This window comes from Chenopodium quinoa, unplaced genomic scaffold, assembly GCF_001683475.1.
Source record: "Chenopodium quinoa cultivar QQ74 unplaced genomic scaffold, ASM168347v1, whole genome shotgun sequence".
NCBI classification, from domain to species: domain Eukaryota; kingdom Viridiplantae; phylum Streptophyta; class Magnoliopsida; order Caryophyllales; family Amaranthaceae; genus Chenopodium; species Chenopodium quinoa.
The window spans coordinates 3,263,473-3,281,782 of NW_018742879.1; the positions used below are offsets into that span (position 1 = coordinate 3,263,473).

The window sequence follows — 18,310 nt, forward strand, 5'->3', positions numbered from 1 at the left end:
TGCAATCGCACATGCTAAATAACAGATCTACTCACCCTCTTAACAAATGAGAAATTTATTTTATTTTATTTTATTTTATTTTTTAAAAAACGGAGTACTTAAACTTGTGTACATCATACTTCAATCATGCATGCATTATTGTGGACCATTATATTGGAAATGACAAATCCCAATTGGAAACTATTCCGTATCATCAAAACTATATAAATCATATACACCACATTACTACTTGCTACAAAGTGACAACAAACATTAATGTCAGAATAAATTTCAGGATACTTGTTCATTTTCCCATCTATATAAACCGATCTACATTTTCAAATAAAAGTATTTAGGGAGTTACATTTCTTAACACTCTCACCTCCCAAAAATAATATTATAAATAAAAAAGGGAAGAGTTCTTGGTATTGCTAAGTTGCAATAATAATATGGAGATTGACAAGAAAGAAAGCATGGAGGAGAATAACAAGAAGAAGATTGTGTATAGTGGTGTCAAAGCCATGCCATTTGTTATAGGTACGTACCTTATATGTCTTACCCTCACCTTTTTCTCTTTTATTCGTCAAGTTCTTGTTTGAACAATGATTGTCTCATAATAAATTAAAACATAAAGAACTTTTAAAGATGAAGGAAGTACTGATTCTTGACCAGAGCTAGTTTGAAACACGTTTAGTAAACGCCATTTTATAAATTTGTGGAAAGTTTATACAATTTTCAAATCTCATGATTAGTCCAAAATTCACACAAATTTACTCCGTATTATTTACAATTGATGTAGGAAGATTATCTATAATTTACAATAATAATAAAAAGTTAAAATAAAATAAAATTACATTTCCTTTTTTCTCGATCATGTCTTGGTCAAGTGGTATGAGTTAAACTTAGCGAATGTGACGTCACATGGTCGATTACCGCACCAATGACTCTTAGGAGTAGATTCCCTTACCTCCTCCGACCCATGCATGGAGCACTAGAGTAGGCCTAGGAAAGCGAAAATGAACAAAAAAAAAAAATATGCTAATATACGCCCTTCGTTTCAAATTACTCGCAACGTTTTGACTTTTTACACTATTCACACATCTCACTTTGTCCATCTTTTCTAACTATTATATGAAAGCCAATATAATCATGTAAGATATTGTTGGGTCTCTTTTAATGTATAGTTTCTTAATATAAACTTTTTATAGTTTTTATTAATATATAATAAAAGATATCGACGGTCAAATATGTGCATCGGTAAGTGTGTCCAGTTAAAATGTTGCAAGTAATCTGGAACAGATGGAATAGTTTCTAATTTGTTGTGCGTGCTTATGTGCAGGAAATGAGACGTTTGAAAAGCTAGGAACAATAGGAACATCACACAATTTGTTGGTGTATCTAACCACAGTGTTTAACATGAATAAGATGAATGCTACAAATGTTCTCAACATCTTCAATGGATCAGCCAATTTGGCAACCCTCCTTGGTGCTTACCTTTGTGACACCTACTTTGGCCGGTACAAGACCTTGGGGTTCGCAAGCATCGCCTCATTCTTGGTAACATACGTTAATTCACTCATACACATAACACATTTTAAGTGGTTGTTTGGTTGAAAGTAGGAAATATTAATTCATTCCGAGAAAATCATAAGAAGTTAACATGTCAATTTTGATTGTAGGGAATGCTATTTCTAACATTGACAGCAGTAATACCATCGTTACACCCTCCACACTGCGCTGCAGGCGAACATTGCGTAGGAGCAACAACAGGGCAGCTTGCATTTTTACTAGGAGGATTAGCATTTTTGATCATAGGAGCAGGGGGATTAGGCCATGTAACTTAGCATTCGGAGCAGATCAATTTGACCCGGAAACTGAATCGGGTAAACGAGGGATCAGTAGCTTCTTCAATTGGTACTACTTCACCCTTACATTCGCAATCATGATCTCTGTAACCTTGGTTGTGTACATTCAGACCGATGTTAGCTGGGGTATAGGCCTTGCAATACCAGCTTTTTTCATGTTTCTTTCGTGTGCGTTGTTCTTCTTGGGGACTAAGATGTATGTTATGGTTAAGCCCCAAGGAAGTCCCCTTGTGAGTGTGGTGCAGGTTACGGTGGCTGCTTTTAAGAAACGCGGCTTGGAGTTGCCCGAAAAGCCTTCCCTCTCCTTGTTTGATTATGTTCCTGATCAGTCTATGAACTCCAAGTTCCCTCATTCCGATCAATTCAGGTATATATACCACTTTAAGCAGTCCATATCTTAGCTTTAACATGCAACAACAGTTATACTTTATACCATTTTTAGATGTCTGGAAAAAAAAAAATCCTAAAGTAACAGTGGGTTATGATTACTCATTTGTAGAAAAAATATTACTCCCTCCGTCCCTAAACTACATGCCTGTATTTTATTTTAAGGTAACTAAAGTTACATACCTATTTAAAATATGTACTTTTTGACAATATTTCACTTTTTTTGACGAGTGGTCGTCATTTTTCTTTTATTTTTTTTTGTACTTTTGACATCATATTCCAATACTTTCTCTCTTCATCTCTTCAATAATTACCAACTATCTTTTCTCTCTCTCTATCTCTCTCTAACCACACATGTGTACTTCCCAGTCATGGGTTTTAAGAAATCTCTAAGTTTCTTAATTCCCGTGAAAAATGGGAAATAAGCTTGTAGATAAGGGACGGAGGGAGTATTAGTAACTGGTGAAAATGACTTGTAGTAACTGGCCTTGTTAGTTGTTATAGCCACCGTTACAATTAACTAATTTGAATATTTGATGATGTTTTTCTGTGCTTTGTAGATGCCTTGACAAAGCAGCTATCATGACAAACGAAGACAAAATCAATCCAGAAGGATCAGCAGCAAACCCCTGGAAACTTAGTCCTATACAGCATGTAGAACAAGTAAAATGTGTAATCAGAGTATTTCCCATCTGGATTTCTGGAATCTTCTACACTATATCCATGGTAACGACAGGAAACTACGTCGTATTCCAAGCCTTACAGTCTAACAGAAGCGTAGGAGGAACTAACTTCAAGATTCCAGCCGCGTCCTACTCCATATTCCCCATGCTAGCAATGACAATTTGGATACCTGTCTATGACAGAATCGTAGTTCCGAAACTCAGAAAATTGACAGGAAAAGAAAATGGGATAACAGTCCTGCAGAAACTGGGGATTGGTATGGGTCTCAATATTATAGCCCTTGTTGTTTTTGGGCTAGTTGAGCAGAGGAGAAGAGTAGTGGCTCTGACTAAGTCGAGTTTAGGGGTTGATCCTCAAAGAGGTTTCATCTCATCATTATCAGCAATGTGGTTAGTACTTCCTTTAGTACTTTCAGGACTGTCAGAAGCATTTGCTATGATCTCGCTTGTTGAATTTTACTATAAGCAGTTCCCTGAGAATATGAGAAGCATTGGTGGCGCGTTCTTGTTCTGTGGGATGGCTGTTTCGAGTTACCTAAGCAGTTTCCTGCAGTCTGTTGTTGATAAGATGAGTAGGAAATCAAAGAGTGGAAGTTGGTTGAATGAAGACTTGAACAAAGCAAGGCTAGATTATTTTTATTATGTCATTGCTTGTTTACAGTTTGCTAATCTTTTCTATTTTTTGGTGTGTTCAAAGTGGTATAGGTATAGAGAAAGTATCAGAACCTCTACTGATGAAAGTATAGACGAAATCAAATCCGAAATACCTCTTGTTTGAACATGGAAAAATGTACTACAAGTACTAGCTTAGTTTAGTTATGTCATCTTGATGCATAAATTTTAGTTCTTGATCTTCTAATTTGTACTCAAGTAAAAGAGAGTACTAGCAAGAGGTTCTCTAAATTCAATCTTATAATGTTACTGTTTTAAGGTGTTGTAAATCACATGATAGGAAAAATGAATGATTACAAATTTAAAATCCCTACCATTCCAAGATCAATAATTTAATTAAATTTTTTTCCTTGCTCGAAACCTATAAGAAAACCATGTTTAGGAAGAAGTTTTCTAAGTTCAATCTTATGATGTTACAGTTTTTGTGCTATAAAACACATGATCGGAGAAAATGAACGATTACAAATTTACAATCCCACAATTCCAAGATCAAAGCTTTTGATTTTCTACTTAGATTACTCGAAACCTAAGCTAAAAGAAAAACAAGAGGTTTCTAAGTTCAATCTTATGATGTTACAGTTTTTGTGTTGTAACCACATGATTGGAATTGAAAACTAATGATTGATTACAAATTTACAATCCTTACAATTCCAAGACAAAAGCTTTCATTTTTTTTCACTAGCTCAAAACCTATAAGAGAAACGTGTCAATGAAAAAGGCTTCACGAAAATTCAATCCTCAACTAGTATAAGCTTGATCACTTGAAAAGTAACAAGAACATATATATTCAGCTAAATTCAAATAAAGTAAGTTTGATCAAATGAGTAATTCATATAAATCCATAATTAAATTTTTCAAGCGATAAGAACGAAATTTTTGGAGATAAAATAAATTTCAAAGCCAAGGAAATTCACCAAGCCTTTCACATAACATCTACTTATCTAGTACTGTGAATTGTGATTTTGCACCACGAAAATGTGTCTTTTTCTACTAAAGAAACACATGACATGGGGACCAAAAAAAATTAATAGTGGTGTCACTTAGCTAAGCGTAACATAATTGTACTTGAATTGTTTTTCACAAAGTTGGAATCTTATCATCTTAAGATGATAGATAGATACTATCTTGTTAATGGCAATAGGTGATTTATTTGAATTTAATGCATTTCCCACAATTAAAGGCTATGAAAACTTTGGGGACCATAGAAACAAATAATAAACCGCACAAACATAATTTCCAATGAGAAATTCGTCTTCATATAGTGTATAATTACTACAGTAGTTGTCAATTTAAATCAATAGGAACAAAATTTTAATGGAATATCCCATTAAATTCCTACAACTTTTTGTTTGTTGAGGGGATGTAAGATAGTTACTTTAGCTTTTGTTTGAGAAGAAAGATTGTAACCAAAGGAGGAGGTGGAACCAATGCAAGGGGTATCTCACACGGAGAATATTCACCAACACAATCGATATAGAATTTTTGCTCATGTACGTACAAAAACCACATGATTAAATAAATAATAATGGTTATAAAATGCACAAGGTAAAACCAGTTGTACATTAAAACCAATATTGTTGATGAGTGACAACTTGATAATCATAAAACTTAAAACTCGTTTTATTTAGGATGTATCAAGTGTATAATGGTTATAACATGCACAAGGTACACTGTTAAGACACGTTTCACTCGATCTAGGATCATTGATCGAAAAGCCGCTATTCAAACTATATAGTAGTTGCGTACATTTGAACTTCCAAATCTATCGTAATTCATATTTTCGAGGGGGAGGAGGAAGCAAAAATCAAAGAGAACCATCCAAGCTGCTCAAACACCATTACTGGCCAAGAGACAGAGAAAATGGAATGTACCAAAGAAGCGTAACAAAGCATTCAACCACAAGGCTAGGCCGCGTAAGAAGATAAATCAAATTAAAAGCGGCATAACAGTATTGAGAAGTCACTATCAGCCTATACGGTCATATAAATAGTCTGCATGAATTGATTTATGTGATAGTCATCTCCAGCTAGAGCCTAGAACACTAGAAAAAGAGCTTATAATTGCGGACATTCAACTAATTTAGTCGGTAAAGTTTTTAACAGTGATAAGTGACACACTAGCACAACTTTTATTCAAAATTCACCAATTTAATTTAAGCCTGAATATCATCTACACCATGTCACCTTGTCTTGCTGACACCCTTAGAACGCCTTTTAAAAATGATGCAAAAGCGCTTTTTTAATTTAGAGCTTTTTCTTTTTTTTTTTTTCCTTTTTTTGACAATCACTATTTCATGTTTTAATCATGAAATGTACGTGTATCTCGTTTGATAGTGCATGCTCATTTTAGTAAGTGATTGCCAATTTGTCAACCTTATACTAGAAATCCAGAACACGACACAAAGTGAGAAAGGTGAACTGAAGTATACACAAATATTTGATGCTATATGATATCTTAATTGTTATTTAAACCAATTTAATATACTATTTAAGATTCTTTAGATTTGAACAGCATAAAATACCATTAATCGGCAGTCACAGCGATGACTTTAGTACTCATATCGTTTTCAAGCAACATTATCATAGTGTGAGCGCAGAGAAGTAGGAATGGCAAGCTGACGTCTAGTCAGTCTCGTAACACTAAAAATGTCCTACTCGACGTACTCTCAAATCAATCATATTAGAAACATTATATTGTTTTCTATTACGGAGTATAAAGAGCATTGATTCAGTTTAATTTAACCCCTTAATTGTGCAAAATCCCGTTGAGAATGATATATGATGTGTGGCTGTGACCATGATAATGTGGCACTCCTAGATGCAGGGGAATTTATTGTATGAACCCCAAGAAACAAGGTAGGGAAAGTTGTTTTCTAGTCCAAAGGAATAGAAGTGTCATACTCCATCCTATCATACTCGAAAACCAGTCATATAAACTATAGTTTGGGGTTAATAATTTCAAATAAGTTGATTTCACGTTAAAGTTTATCTTAGTTTAATACACTCTAAGTTGTTTTTACGGCTAGAGGTTTTAATTAGCCGTTGTTCATATGACATATTTTTACCCACTTATACAATATCGTAGTAAAATTTGAAAAAGTTAAAGAGCATGATGAGGTGACATAGCAATTTTCTTAAAAAAGGTCCACTTCTCTTTTTGGAAAGAGGTCAAGGTAGGTAAACCTTGTATCAAAGAGCCTTCAATAATTAAACTTGGCACCAATATTTCTGACTTATAAAGAGCTCACTCAAAGCACTATAAACATTATTAAAAACAAAAGAAGCAACATAATCCTTAGGAATAGCCATGGAAGAACCTAAAACAGTTGTAGATAATGAAAAGCCAAAGTTCAACTACAAAGGATTAAAGGCAATGCCTTTCATCATAGGTAAGAATATATAATTAACGCAAATTTTGTACTACTGTAATCACAGGTAATCAAACTAATCATCGTGTACAAAATTTCAGGAAACGAGACATTTGAGAAGCTCGGGGCAATTGGTACCTTGTCCAACCTGTTGGTGTACTTAACAACAGTTTTTAACATGAAGACTATAACAGCAACAACTTTGATCACTGTCTTCAATGGTACCACCAACTTTGCAACTTTGCTAGGTGCTTTCCTCTCTGATACTTACTTTGGCCGCTACACCACCTTGGGGTTCGCAACGATTGCCTCGTTTTTGGTACTTTTATCTGCCTCTTGCATACTCTTATCAGTCAGTAGTATTGCCATGTTCAAAGAGTATAATTGAACTATAGGGTGCAATAGTACAGCAATATAGCAGGATTTAGTAAGGGTCTGATGCTTGCAGCTTACCTTTGCAGTTAGACTGTTAGTTCTAATTTCTGCAGTCCTTTGACAAAATTAACATTAGTAGAAACTATACGTATGACTAACTTAAGGTTTGTTACGCAGCTTATATCATACGGTAGACAATTCTGAAATCTCATAACTGACAGAGATTCTGAACAAACTCTAAACATCAAAGTAGGATGTTTTAGTTCTGTTTTTTTCTGCTTCATTTTCAAGCTGTAGAGTTTCATATCTTGAAGAATACTAAAACTAGCAATTATTTACCAGATAATTTGGACAACAGATAACTCGAACTAAAAAAAAAAAAAAAACTCTTTCAAACTTCAAAACTAAATGCCTGCATATAAGCAAAATCTTACTCTCTGCAAACCTTTTTCAGGGATTATTTGTTATAGACCTAACAGCAGTAATCAAGAAACTTCATCCATCCCCTTGTGGCGACGAAGCAAAATTCTGCAATGGACCGTCTCAAGGGCAGTTAGCATTTTTGCTGATGGGGTTCGGACTAATGATAGTAGGAGCAGCAGGCATAAGGCCATGTAACTTAGCCTTCGGGGCTGATCAGTTCAACCCCAATACAGAATCAGGAAAGCGAGGGATCAACAGTTTTTTCAATTGGTACTTCTTCACTTACACTTTTGCACAGATGGTGTCTCTAACACTGATAGTTTATGTGCAATCCAATGTAAGTTGGAGTATCGGGTTAGCCATTCCCGCGGCTCTTATGCTGTTAGCTTGTATACTGTTTTTCATGGGTTCGAAGATCTACGTGAAGGTTAAGCCCCAAGGTAGTCCTATGGTGAATTTAGTGCAGGTTATAGTTGCTGCAGTCAGAAAAAGAAAACTGAAGCACCCGGATTCTCATCAGTTTGAATCTGTGCTCAAATATTTGCCTTCTGATTCTCTCAACTCCAACTTACCTCACACAAATCAGTTCAGGTAGAAACTCTTCTAAACTATTAATCGACATGTATATTACAGACTCACGAAAAAAAGCACTAGATTAGATTTTCAATAGATATTGTGTTACACCTACTTAGGGAATCAATGCTAATTGATAACTACTGAAAATGTAATGAAATCTTTTCAGATTCCTTGAGAAAGCGGCGATTATAACCCCTGAAGACCAAATAAAACCGGATGGCTCAGCAGTAGACGCCTGGAAACTCTGCACGATGCAGCAGGTAGAAGAGTTGAAATGCGTACTAAGAGTGTTACCCATATGGGCATCAGCCATAATATACCATGTTCCTGTTGTGCAAATGCACACGTACGTGATATTCCAAGCACTTCAATCAAATAGACGCCTTGGAAAAACAAATTTTCAAATTCCAGCTTCATCCTACATTGTTTTCATGATGATAAGCCTCACTGTTTGGATCCCAATCTATGATCGAGTATTAGTCCCATTCCTCGAAAAAATCAGGGGAAAAGAGGGTGGAATTACCATCCTTCAAAGGATGGGAATCGGAATAATATTATCTATTCTAACCATGCTTGTGGCAGGGTTAGTAGAAAGTCATCGCAGGAATCTTGCTCTTACAGAACCAACACTCGGAAATCTCCCAAGAAAAGGAGAGATTTCTTCGATGTCAAGTTTTTGGCTGGTTTTTCCTTTAGCCATAGCAGGATTTGCTGAAGCATTCATGGCAATTGGTCAAGTAGAATTCTACTACAAACAGTTTCCGGAGAACATGAGGAGCATTGCTGGATCCATTTTCTTTTTAGGCATCGGAATGTCTAGCTACTTAAGCAGTCTTTTGATCTCCATAGTTCATAGAACAACAAAGAAAGGCGCATCAGGTGATTGGTTAGACGAGGATCTTAACAAGGGGAAATTAGATTACTTCTATTACATGATAGCTGCACTATGTACCTTCAATTTTGCTTATTTCCTTGTCTGTGCTAAATGGTTTAAGTATAAAGGCAGTAGCGAAAACGCCAAGAAAATAGATGCAGAGCCTATTGGGTGCGTAGAGCTTAGTGAGTCTCAAAAGGGAGCTGTATGATTTTCACAATAGTAAAATGCAGAACCCAGAAATTTCTGTTTTACTTTTACTGAAGTACTTCGTATATACTTGTATAATTCTAAATGAATTATCGAACTATATCCCACCAAAATCGAATTCTATGATGTCATACCATAACAACATGTTTGGTAAGCGTCAAACATACGTTTGGGGATGAAGTTGCATTATTGTGATCCAATTACTTCTTAGAAAAATAAGATTCAAAGCTATGAGAGCGAGTGACGACAAAATAAAGATAAAGATGGTCCCTAACCTCCTACTCCTCTGGTAGAGAAAATGGCAAGGCACAATTACTGCAGTTTTGGCTTGAACAGCCAACTTTCTACCTGTCTTGTTCCACATGCTTTAAACTACAAAATGTGAAAGAAATGGATGGAATCGATAGAAAAGAGTCAAAAGACAAGTGCATTATCAATCACGAGCATACAATTCAAAAATAAAGCATGACTTTTATAAACTTGATCTATACAATCTTTGACAATAATAAAACTAGAAACTACAAAAACGTTTAAAAACAAAAAAAAGGTCTATTTATACTCGTATGTGACTAATAACAGAGGACGAAAAGTTTTAAATGCTAATTAGTGACAAATTATTGTTAGACTTGAGTAGGCACCAATGACATTTCGCACCTTGTTAGTTGTCATAGTGTTAGGTGATTAGTCGTACAACTCGTCTGAAAGTAGACGTATTCCAACTCTTGAAAGAACGGCATGGAAGGCTTTGAAAGTTATAGCATTCTAACATAAGCATCAAAGAACAATCTGCTTCAGGAATAATCGTGCAGAAACACGCCTCTTAACATTGTTAGAAAATAAGCTAGTGTTATCCACCAGCAAATGAACTTACAATGTCAAAAGATGAAAAAAAAAAGAGACTAAACTAAATCAAATGCTGACGCAATGATGCTTTTACCGTTCTTTCTGTTTTGCTTAACCATTTTAATGATGAATATACACTCATTCTATACCTGAATTCAATTCAGGTGCAAATTAGGTCATGTAATTATAATTATGTTACAGTTTAGTTGGGGTTTATGAAGATCGGTGTTGTCGAGTCTACTTGTAACTGTAAGAGATGTAACCCATAAATAGCTGATACGGAGTAAAAGGCTTTAGTTCTCCGAATTAAGAATCCGAACTACTGCCTTTAGTACATTTAGATAATAAAATAATTAGATGATACGCTGGAAAATTAAAAAAATAAAAATAAAAAATATTTCGTTTATATCTTACCACAAATTCTTATATGTGGCTAGCCATTATTGGGGTTAATTTGTTAGTGTGATCTATTAAAACTTTAAAAGTAAAAAAAAATTAAAAAAATTAAAATAAAATTTATAATCAAGCTTTCCAAAATGTTCCAACTTTCACCCATGAAAGATCAAGAAAGAGGGCTTTACAAATTTGTCCATCAGATGCAATCTTTGCTACTCATCAAAAACCCTCAAAACACACGTGATCTTCCAGATCACAAATAAGTTCCTTTTGACTATAAAAACCACTCTGTTAGCTAATTTTTCAGATGTTAGTGACAATTATATATTTTACAATGGCAATGGAACTGTAAGGACGACGACAATTCTAAGGCGGCCAACTGTAACAGCTTGTACACTTATGTTATAAGCCATACTTGCATACTGCAACAGCAGTGTAGAGAAGACCATGAATGGAAAATAGATGGCAAGAACCACCCATGAGAAAATTTCATTTCAAAATAGCAAAAGCATGTTTACATAAATAAGGAAGTTGTTTGTAAAAAAAAAAAAAAAAAAAAAAAAAAAAAAAATATTAAAAAAAAAAAAAAAAAAAATATTAATTAAAAAAAAAAAACACACTAACTCACAACTACATGCTGTAATAATCTTTACGCTCAGCACTTTATACTTAACGCTATTGTATAACCATGGGTTTAACCTCAGACAGTGTATGATCCTTGGATAGTCTCGATGTCGAGCCCCTTTAGTTTCACCACTGAATCCACATGCCCTTTCAGAGTAAGAAGTTCCCTCAACCTGCAACAAGGCAAGTTCAAGTGAGCAGATAAGAATTTGTATATCTACATTATATGCACAAGGGCGCACAGCAAAGTACTTGTTTGGGATCAAATTCTATTTTTTTTTCTTCATGATAAAGTGTGGTTTAGTACCAATTTTTTTACGTATCTTATCTAGGAAAAATGAAATTAAGGGCATTCTCTATATGCAAACCACAGAATTCTGAAAAAAAAAAAATAATAAAACCAGGAAATATAGGGAATATTCAATAACATTCTTCTGCACAAGAAGGTTACCTAGCCATTTCTGCTCTTCTCTTGGCCTCTTCAGCCATTTGATTGAGTTCATGGTAGCTTGTTCGGTCAGTGAACATCTTCGCTTCTGGTGCTTGTAGTCCATGGAGAGTTCTTTGTGCATGTGCCCACTTAAGCTCACGTTCTTCCTTTCCAAAATCTTTCTTTTTGGTGAAGGCAATCTGCAATTTAGAGGAAACAGTTAGTAATTGCACAAAAATAACGTTTTTTTCAAAGTTTACACCAGCAATAACTTGCTTCCAACCATACCCTTTGTTCAATAACAAGATCCCAAGCTCTTCCACTCAATACATAGCGGATGAAGAATTTGACAAAATCAAGTGGAATGTAGAAGATGAGATTGTATAGCCAAATGACACCAGCCCAACCCCAACCAATCCCTTCAATTGCAGCAAAGGCCCAATTTGCATACACCGCAATCAAAGTAGCAACCTGCAAGGTCAAAAAGCTGAATTAAGATCTAACCTAGGAATCAAAGCAAATGAACTTAAAAAGTCAGCTTAGAAATGAGCATTATGACATAAAAACTACTTACCAGCTGGGCGATTATGAAAGCACCAACAAGAAATAGACCAGGACGCTCCACAAACGACCAACTTCGAGATCGAGTAACAAAAATAAGAGCCTGACTAATTGTGCTGACTTGAAGATATATAGCAGATGCAAGCTTGTGCGTGATAACCAAACGTGCACTTTCAGTAGTAGCTGATTGTCTGTTTAAGTGTGAAACCCCAAACATTCTCTGCAGAATGGCCAGGAAACTTAGTCAACTTAATGAGCTATGAAAACTCAATGCAGAAATGTGGATGCAACATGCAACTACACAAATAAAAAATTATAAGAGAAAAAGTAGAAATTTGACACTATGTTTAGTCAAAGCACAACCACATACCGGAAAGAAATCAGTCTCATATGCTGCCCAGAAAAATATCACCGTCATCATTGCCAAGTAACTGCCAATGACAATTCCAGTGGCAAAAATCTCAGAGAGCTTCCAGCTGTCTGGCATAGGAGATGGCTTCACCCTATCCTTCGATATGGTCATAATGGTACCTGAAAGCCAAAATCATAGTCAATCAGCAAGAAAAAGCACGCCACATATATTTGAGAAGCTCTTCAATGGAACAATTGATTTTAGGAATAAGGTATAAACAAAACTTCCACATAAAAGGATCAGTTTCCAAGTCATCAAAGTTGCTTTTGGAACAATTTTCCATAGTAATCATTCCTTCCTCTGATAGGGAAAAAGGAGTATTCAACTGTAATTCTGTAGTACTGGAGAGGTGGGAATTAAATGTCAGTTTTTCTTTAACAGATGCGCAGGGGTAGGGTATTGCTTTCCTTTTTCCTCAAACCACCCAAGATAATAGATTACAAAATGCACAGTTATAGCACAAATGAGATACAAAATCCTGTAACTCAATACAATTGGCAAATAGATGCAAAGCCAGTACTCCATGCTCTGCTGAAACTTACTGTTCTACAGTTTTAAAGCAGAGTATCTAGACAGTATAGAACCCAAGCAAAGATTTTCCTCCAGCAGTTTCATGATTGAAGATCTTCTAAAATGCCATTACCAACTATTAGCCTCTATATATCAATAACACTAAGTAGCATACATGCGAAATGGCTGAAATAATCTTAGGGTTTGCATCTTCTAGGTAAAGATTGATAAAAAAGTTAAATGAGAAATAAAAGGTGAAATTAACATCTACTACGTATAATGAACTATGAATGAGATCTTGTCAATAGTTATAAACATTATATTGAAAGAGGGGAGGAATCAGATAGAGAGAAAATGGCACATGAGAACACATAAAATAAAAGCAAAAGCATACCATCATTGAGAATGGCAATGATAAGAACCATGAAGGGTGGAAAATCAAACTTCCATATAAGAGCCAGTAGCATGAAGCCAAGCTGTCATTTATAAAGGCAAGTTGTAAGAAAATAGCTGTGAATAATCACATATTTACCAGCCACAGGGACTGTACAACAAAATTCTCTCAAAACACAGACAGTAACTTACCACAATACGAATGGTAATAGAAACAGCATAAATCTGCAATGCAGGAAAGAAGAAAGGTAAAGCCACAAAAAGTTAAAGTGCCATTTAAGTAAATACTGCCTCCTTATTGAATAGACAGCAAAATGTGAAGAAAATATTTAGATGACCTTCCTTTTCCAAGAAAATAACTTACGGTATAATTTTTCATTCTCTGGAAGATTGCTCGACTAGTCAAAACAGCACTAATAATAACACTGAGACCAGGCTCAGTAAGAACAATATCTGAAGCACTGCGAGCAGCATCGGTTGCATCAGCAACAGCTATCCCAATATCGGCCTTCTTTAGAGCCGGGGCATCATTCACTCCATCACCAGTCATTCCACAAATATGTTTCCGAGCTTGCAATCGCTTGACAATTTCATATTTATGCTCTGGATTAATTTGTAAATGTCAAAAAGCCACAAACATATGTCGATAAATCCAACATGCAGATAATCTGCCCAAAAACTAAAATAAATAGAAGAGGCTTTAATATGGTTGCAAAAGTAGCAAATTACCAGGGAAAACACCAGCAAACCCGTCCGCTTTTTCAATCAGATCATCGATCGGTAAAGAAGTAATTGAATCGTCCTTACTCTGACCAAGTAAAGACGATGAAGGGTACATGTTAGTACCCATACCCAAACGACGACCAGTTTCCTTTCCAATAGCCAGCTGATCACCTGATAAAATATTGGCCATTGTGGCAATCACATTTGCATTAGCTTCTAGTGCATACGCCCCAAAGACCCAAAAAGAATGTTCTTACAGAGTTTAGAGTTTAGGCAAACTTACCAGTGATCATTTTCACACTTACTCCAAGATTTAAAGCTCTCCTTATAGTATCTGCACTGTCATGTCTTGGTGGGTCAAAGAGAGGCATGAGGCCAATGAATTGCCATGGACTTCCAGGACTTTCTTTCCTCCCCTCTGGAACTTCCTGAAAGAGAATGTACAGAAAATTAAAAACTGTCCGTAATTATTCAACAATAGATAGGTATCCCTTTTGGAAAAAATTCCTTTCGTAAAGTATAGAAAATTACCTGGTATGCAACAGCAAGTGAACGCAAGCCTCGTTCAGCAAACTTGTCTATAACAGCATGAACTCTTCGTTCGATGTCTGACTTATTGTGAGCCAGATTCAAAATCTGAAATACAATAAAAGATAGTATTTATGACGTGTGTCACAAAACTACATATAGTACCTGTTATTAGGAGAACAAAAAAGGGACTTTACTAACGTACCTGCTCTGGAGCACCCTTGCTGACCCTATGCATTTTACCATCCCTGTCAATGTAAGTCAATGCTGTTCTTTTGTCAGTGGGGTTGAAAGGCAGAAAGTGAACCTCTTGAATGCCAGCCCGAGCCTATAAAAAGTGATGATATCAGCAAGCAAAGTGCAGGAAGAAGCAACGGAATAAAACAAACACAGCATGAGATCAATAATCAACCTCTTTCGGATCAGCCAGCATGCCAACTATTGCAGCATCTATTGCATCCTGGTTTTCTATCCTGGAGGCTTGAGCAGCCATCAGCACAACAGTATCTGCATCCACTCCTTTGGCAAACACCTGCAACAGATATCACTTGAATATGAATAGCATGAACCATGATGGGTTTTAAAATAAAGCAACAGAGGCTACAGAACTTGCCTCGATCAGGTTTTTGTCTACTGTGAGCTTGTTCAATGTCAAAGTTCCAGTTTTATCACTGCAAAGAACATCCATACCAGCCATCTCTTCTATTGCAGTCATTCTCTTTGTAATGGCACCCTGCAGTTTCATTACATAGTTTTTAGCATAGGACAGCAGTAAAGCTGTAAAACTAGTCAATATTAAATATCACGTGCTAGGGAAAACCAACCTGCTGGGCAAGGCGATGTGATCCGATTGCCATTGTGACTGATAGAACAGTGGGCATGGCAATAGGAATTCCTCCAATGAGAAGAACAAGCAAATTGTCAATTCCAGGGCGATACGCACGGTGTTGAATAGGATACATGACAATGATTTCAACTAGCATTCCAACAGCAATAGAACAGATACAAAAGTTCCCAATTGCTGTTAAAACCTACAGAATTGCACAGCATTTCAGCATCACCACAATTGTAGAAAGGGCAATGGTGCTAAACTGCTAATCACAAATGACAAATTATCAATAACAAAATAAACGCATCATATTTGTTGTACTTGCCTGTTGGAAATGACCAACTTGATTAGTGGAATCAACAAGGTGAGCTGCCTTTCCAAAAAATGTGTGCACACCGGTTGCGATGACTATAGCTTCGATTTCTCCTTGTTTGCAAGTAGAACCAGAGTATACACCATCCCCTGGGCCTTTTGTAACTGGAAGGGACTCTCCCGTCAACGAGGACTGCAACCATTACAGCTTCCGGTTACTCATTGCAACTAAATTATTATCTAACAATATTCTAATCCTTTCAATAACATCACTAATAAGCCTACCTGGTCAATCTTCAAAGGATCTCCGTCCATCAGACGAGCATCTGCTGGAACTATGTCCCCTAGTTTGATACTAATAATGTCACCAGGAACCAATACTGCTGCATCTTCCTCACTCCACCTTCCATTACGTAAGACCTTTACATAGCAATTGTTGCAACCCAAAATAAGAACATAATCAATAACATAAACATCAATGTATCCCAATTATAAAGACGAATTACAACTTCAACAAAACAAGTAGCCTAGTGAGTACCTTAGCTTTAGGAGCTAAACGAGCCATGAGGGCGGCGGCTGCATTACCAGCATTATTCTCTTCGATAAAGCTAATTGTCGAGTTAATCACCAACAATGTAATAATACCCACAAAATCTTGCCAATCAGGAGGCTTACCCTGATCAATTTAGAAGGTACAAATCACGATTCCGAAAAACAATAAATTTTCCTAAGCAGTACACTAAGCAGATTAAGAATTTCTCACCCCTCCATTAGCAAGAGCAATTGCCATAATAGCTGCAGCTTCCATAACCCATGATAAAGGGTTCCACATAAACCCCAAAAACTTCAAGAATTTGCTCTCCTAAAACACACCCATAATTTATAATCATGAGTAAATATCAACAACATGACACATTAATTAATAGCAACATAATCCATAATACTATTAAAAATAATCATCATAATTCAGCACAATTGTACTATAATACACAAATTATAAATAATTAATATGAAAAAAATTGATTTACTAAAAATGGAAAAAAACAACAAGAATCTTACCCTTTTCTCCTCGAGTTTATTGGGACCAAAAATTGTTAATCTTTCTTGTGCAGCATCACTTGTAAGCCCCTCTTTGCTACATCTTAGATTCTCAAAGACCTCTTCCAGAGGTATATTCTCCTGCACCCACAAATTTTCCAAAAAAAATTAAAAAATAACCAACAAAATGAGATATAAAAAATTCAAATTTTGAGCAAAAATAATAAACCATAAATACCCATCAAAAAAAAAAAAAAAAAAAAAAACCGATCCATTACCAAATCAACAGCTTCTTTCAGCACTGCTTCCAAAACTTCAGACTTTTCAGCCATTTTTTCTGAACTCAAAACTTAACTTCAACTTTATTTTTGGACTAAAAACTTAATTTACAGATCATAACCATAAAGAAAGCTGCAAACAAAAAGACCATGATAACTATAAGAAAGCAGAAAAATGGTAGGTATGATAAAATTATATATAAAACAATTATAATTATAAAAAAAAAAAAAAAAAAAAAAAAAAGAGAGAGAGATTTTTAAGGATCAGGTAGGGTTTGGAAGGAAGAAGGCAGTATACCCAGATAACAAGTGAGATAAACCAAATTCCAAAGAAGTGGAAACGAAGCAGTAACAGTTGATAACATCAAATCATAATAGGGTCTTTCTCTCTCCTCAGTTATAAATATACTAATTTCATGTTTTAAAAAAAAAAAATCTGCTAATTTTTCTTTCTTTTTTTGTTTATTTATAATTAATTAAAAATATAGAGGGAAAAGCCAAAAATGAATTTAGAAATGGCTAAATAAAAGTTATAAACCTACCAAAAGCCATGTGCTTCCAGCCTTATTCAATAAATGGCCTAATTGATTGATTACACTTGAATTATTTTTCTTTCCTCATTGTATTGATAGTTTCTTTTGCTAAAACCTGTTAAAATTCAAAAACTCGACTCAAATATAAACCAAGTTTTAAAAATACTCTTGGATTCTTTTTTAAAAGAATTGATACTCCAATTTTAAAATATGAGGAAAACAAGGAATTTGTTAAATTAAATAGGAAAGGGTTTCTAAATATTGTGCCTTTTTTTAGAGTGGCAGGAGGAAAATTGTTGTTAGTTTACCTAACCTTTTAATTTTAATCAAATATTTTAATGATAAAGGGTCAATATATAGTACTGTGACTACTGTCAGAAATGACATATGAGGTGTTTAGATTCCGTACAAAACGGCACTCATAGCAGTCATTAGTCCAACCAATTCAATTAATTAATTACATGTAATTATAATAAATGTTTAAGCCGT

General features: G+C 35.3%; 2 protein-coding genes and 1 pseudogene across 2 annotated transcripts; 2 read left to right on the forward strand and 1 right to left on the reverse strand.

The window, feature by feature from the left end:
• Positions 1-233: 233 nt before the first annotated feature.
• LOC110726513 lies at positions 234-3,902 on the forward strand (annotated as a pseudogene).
• Positions 3,903-6,791: 2,889 nt separating this feature from the next.
• Positions 6,792-9,466, forward strand: LOC110726514 (protein NRT1/ PTR FAMILY 2.11-like). The gene is made up of 4 exons (XM_021905990.1): positions 6,792-6,974; positions 7,055-7,272; positions 7,783-8,342; positions 8,494-9,466. Exons 1-4 carry the CDS (start codon positions 6,893-6,895, stop codon positions 9,410-9,412), a joined length of 1,779 nt encoding a protein of 592 aa, XP_021761682.1. The 5' UTR covers positions 6,792-6,892; the 3' UTR covers positions 9,413-9,466.
• Positions 9,467-11,102: 1,636 nt separating this feature from the next.
• On the reverse strand, positions 11,103-17,730 carry LOC110726516 (ATPase 11, plasma membrane-type-like). Its single transcript, XM_021905991.1, has 22 exons — positions 17,587-17,730; positions 17,289-17,421; positions 17,032-17,151; positions 16,736-16,834; positions 16,511-16,648; positions 16,258-16,392; positions 15,986-16,165; positions 15,656-15,862; positions 15,445-15,564; positions 15,244-15,363; positions 15,037-15,159; positions 14,835-14,939; positions 14,587-14,731; positions 14,310-14,474; positions 13,945-14,183; positions 13,773-13,805; positions 13,582-13,663; positions 12,636-12,796; positions 12,279-12,485; positions 11,993-12,175; positions 11,726-11,904; positions 11,103-11,447 (listed from the first exon to the last, which is right to left on the reverse strand). The coding sequence occupies exons 2-22, from the start codon at positions 17,340-17,342 to the stop codon at positions 11,351-11,353; spliced, it is 2,892 nt and encodes a 963-aa protein (XP_021761683.1). The 5' UTR covers positions 17,343-17,421; positions 17,587-17,730; the 3' UTR covers positions 11,103-11,350.
• Positions 17,731-18,310: the final 580 nt, after the last annotated feature.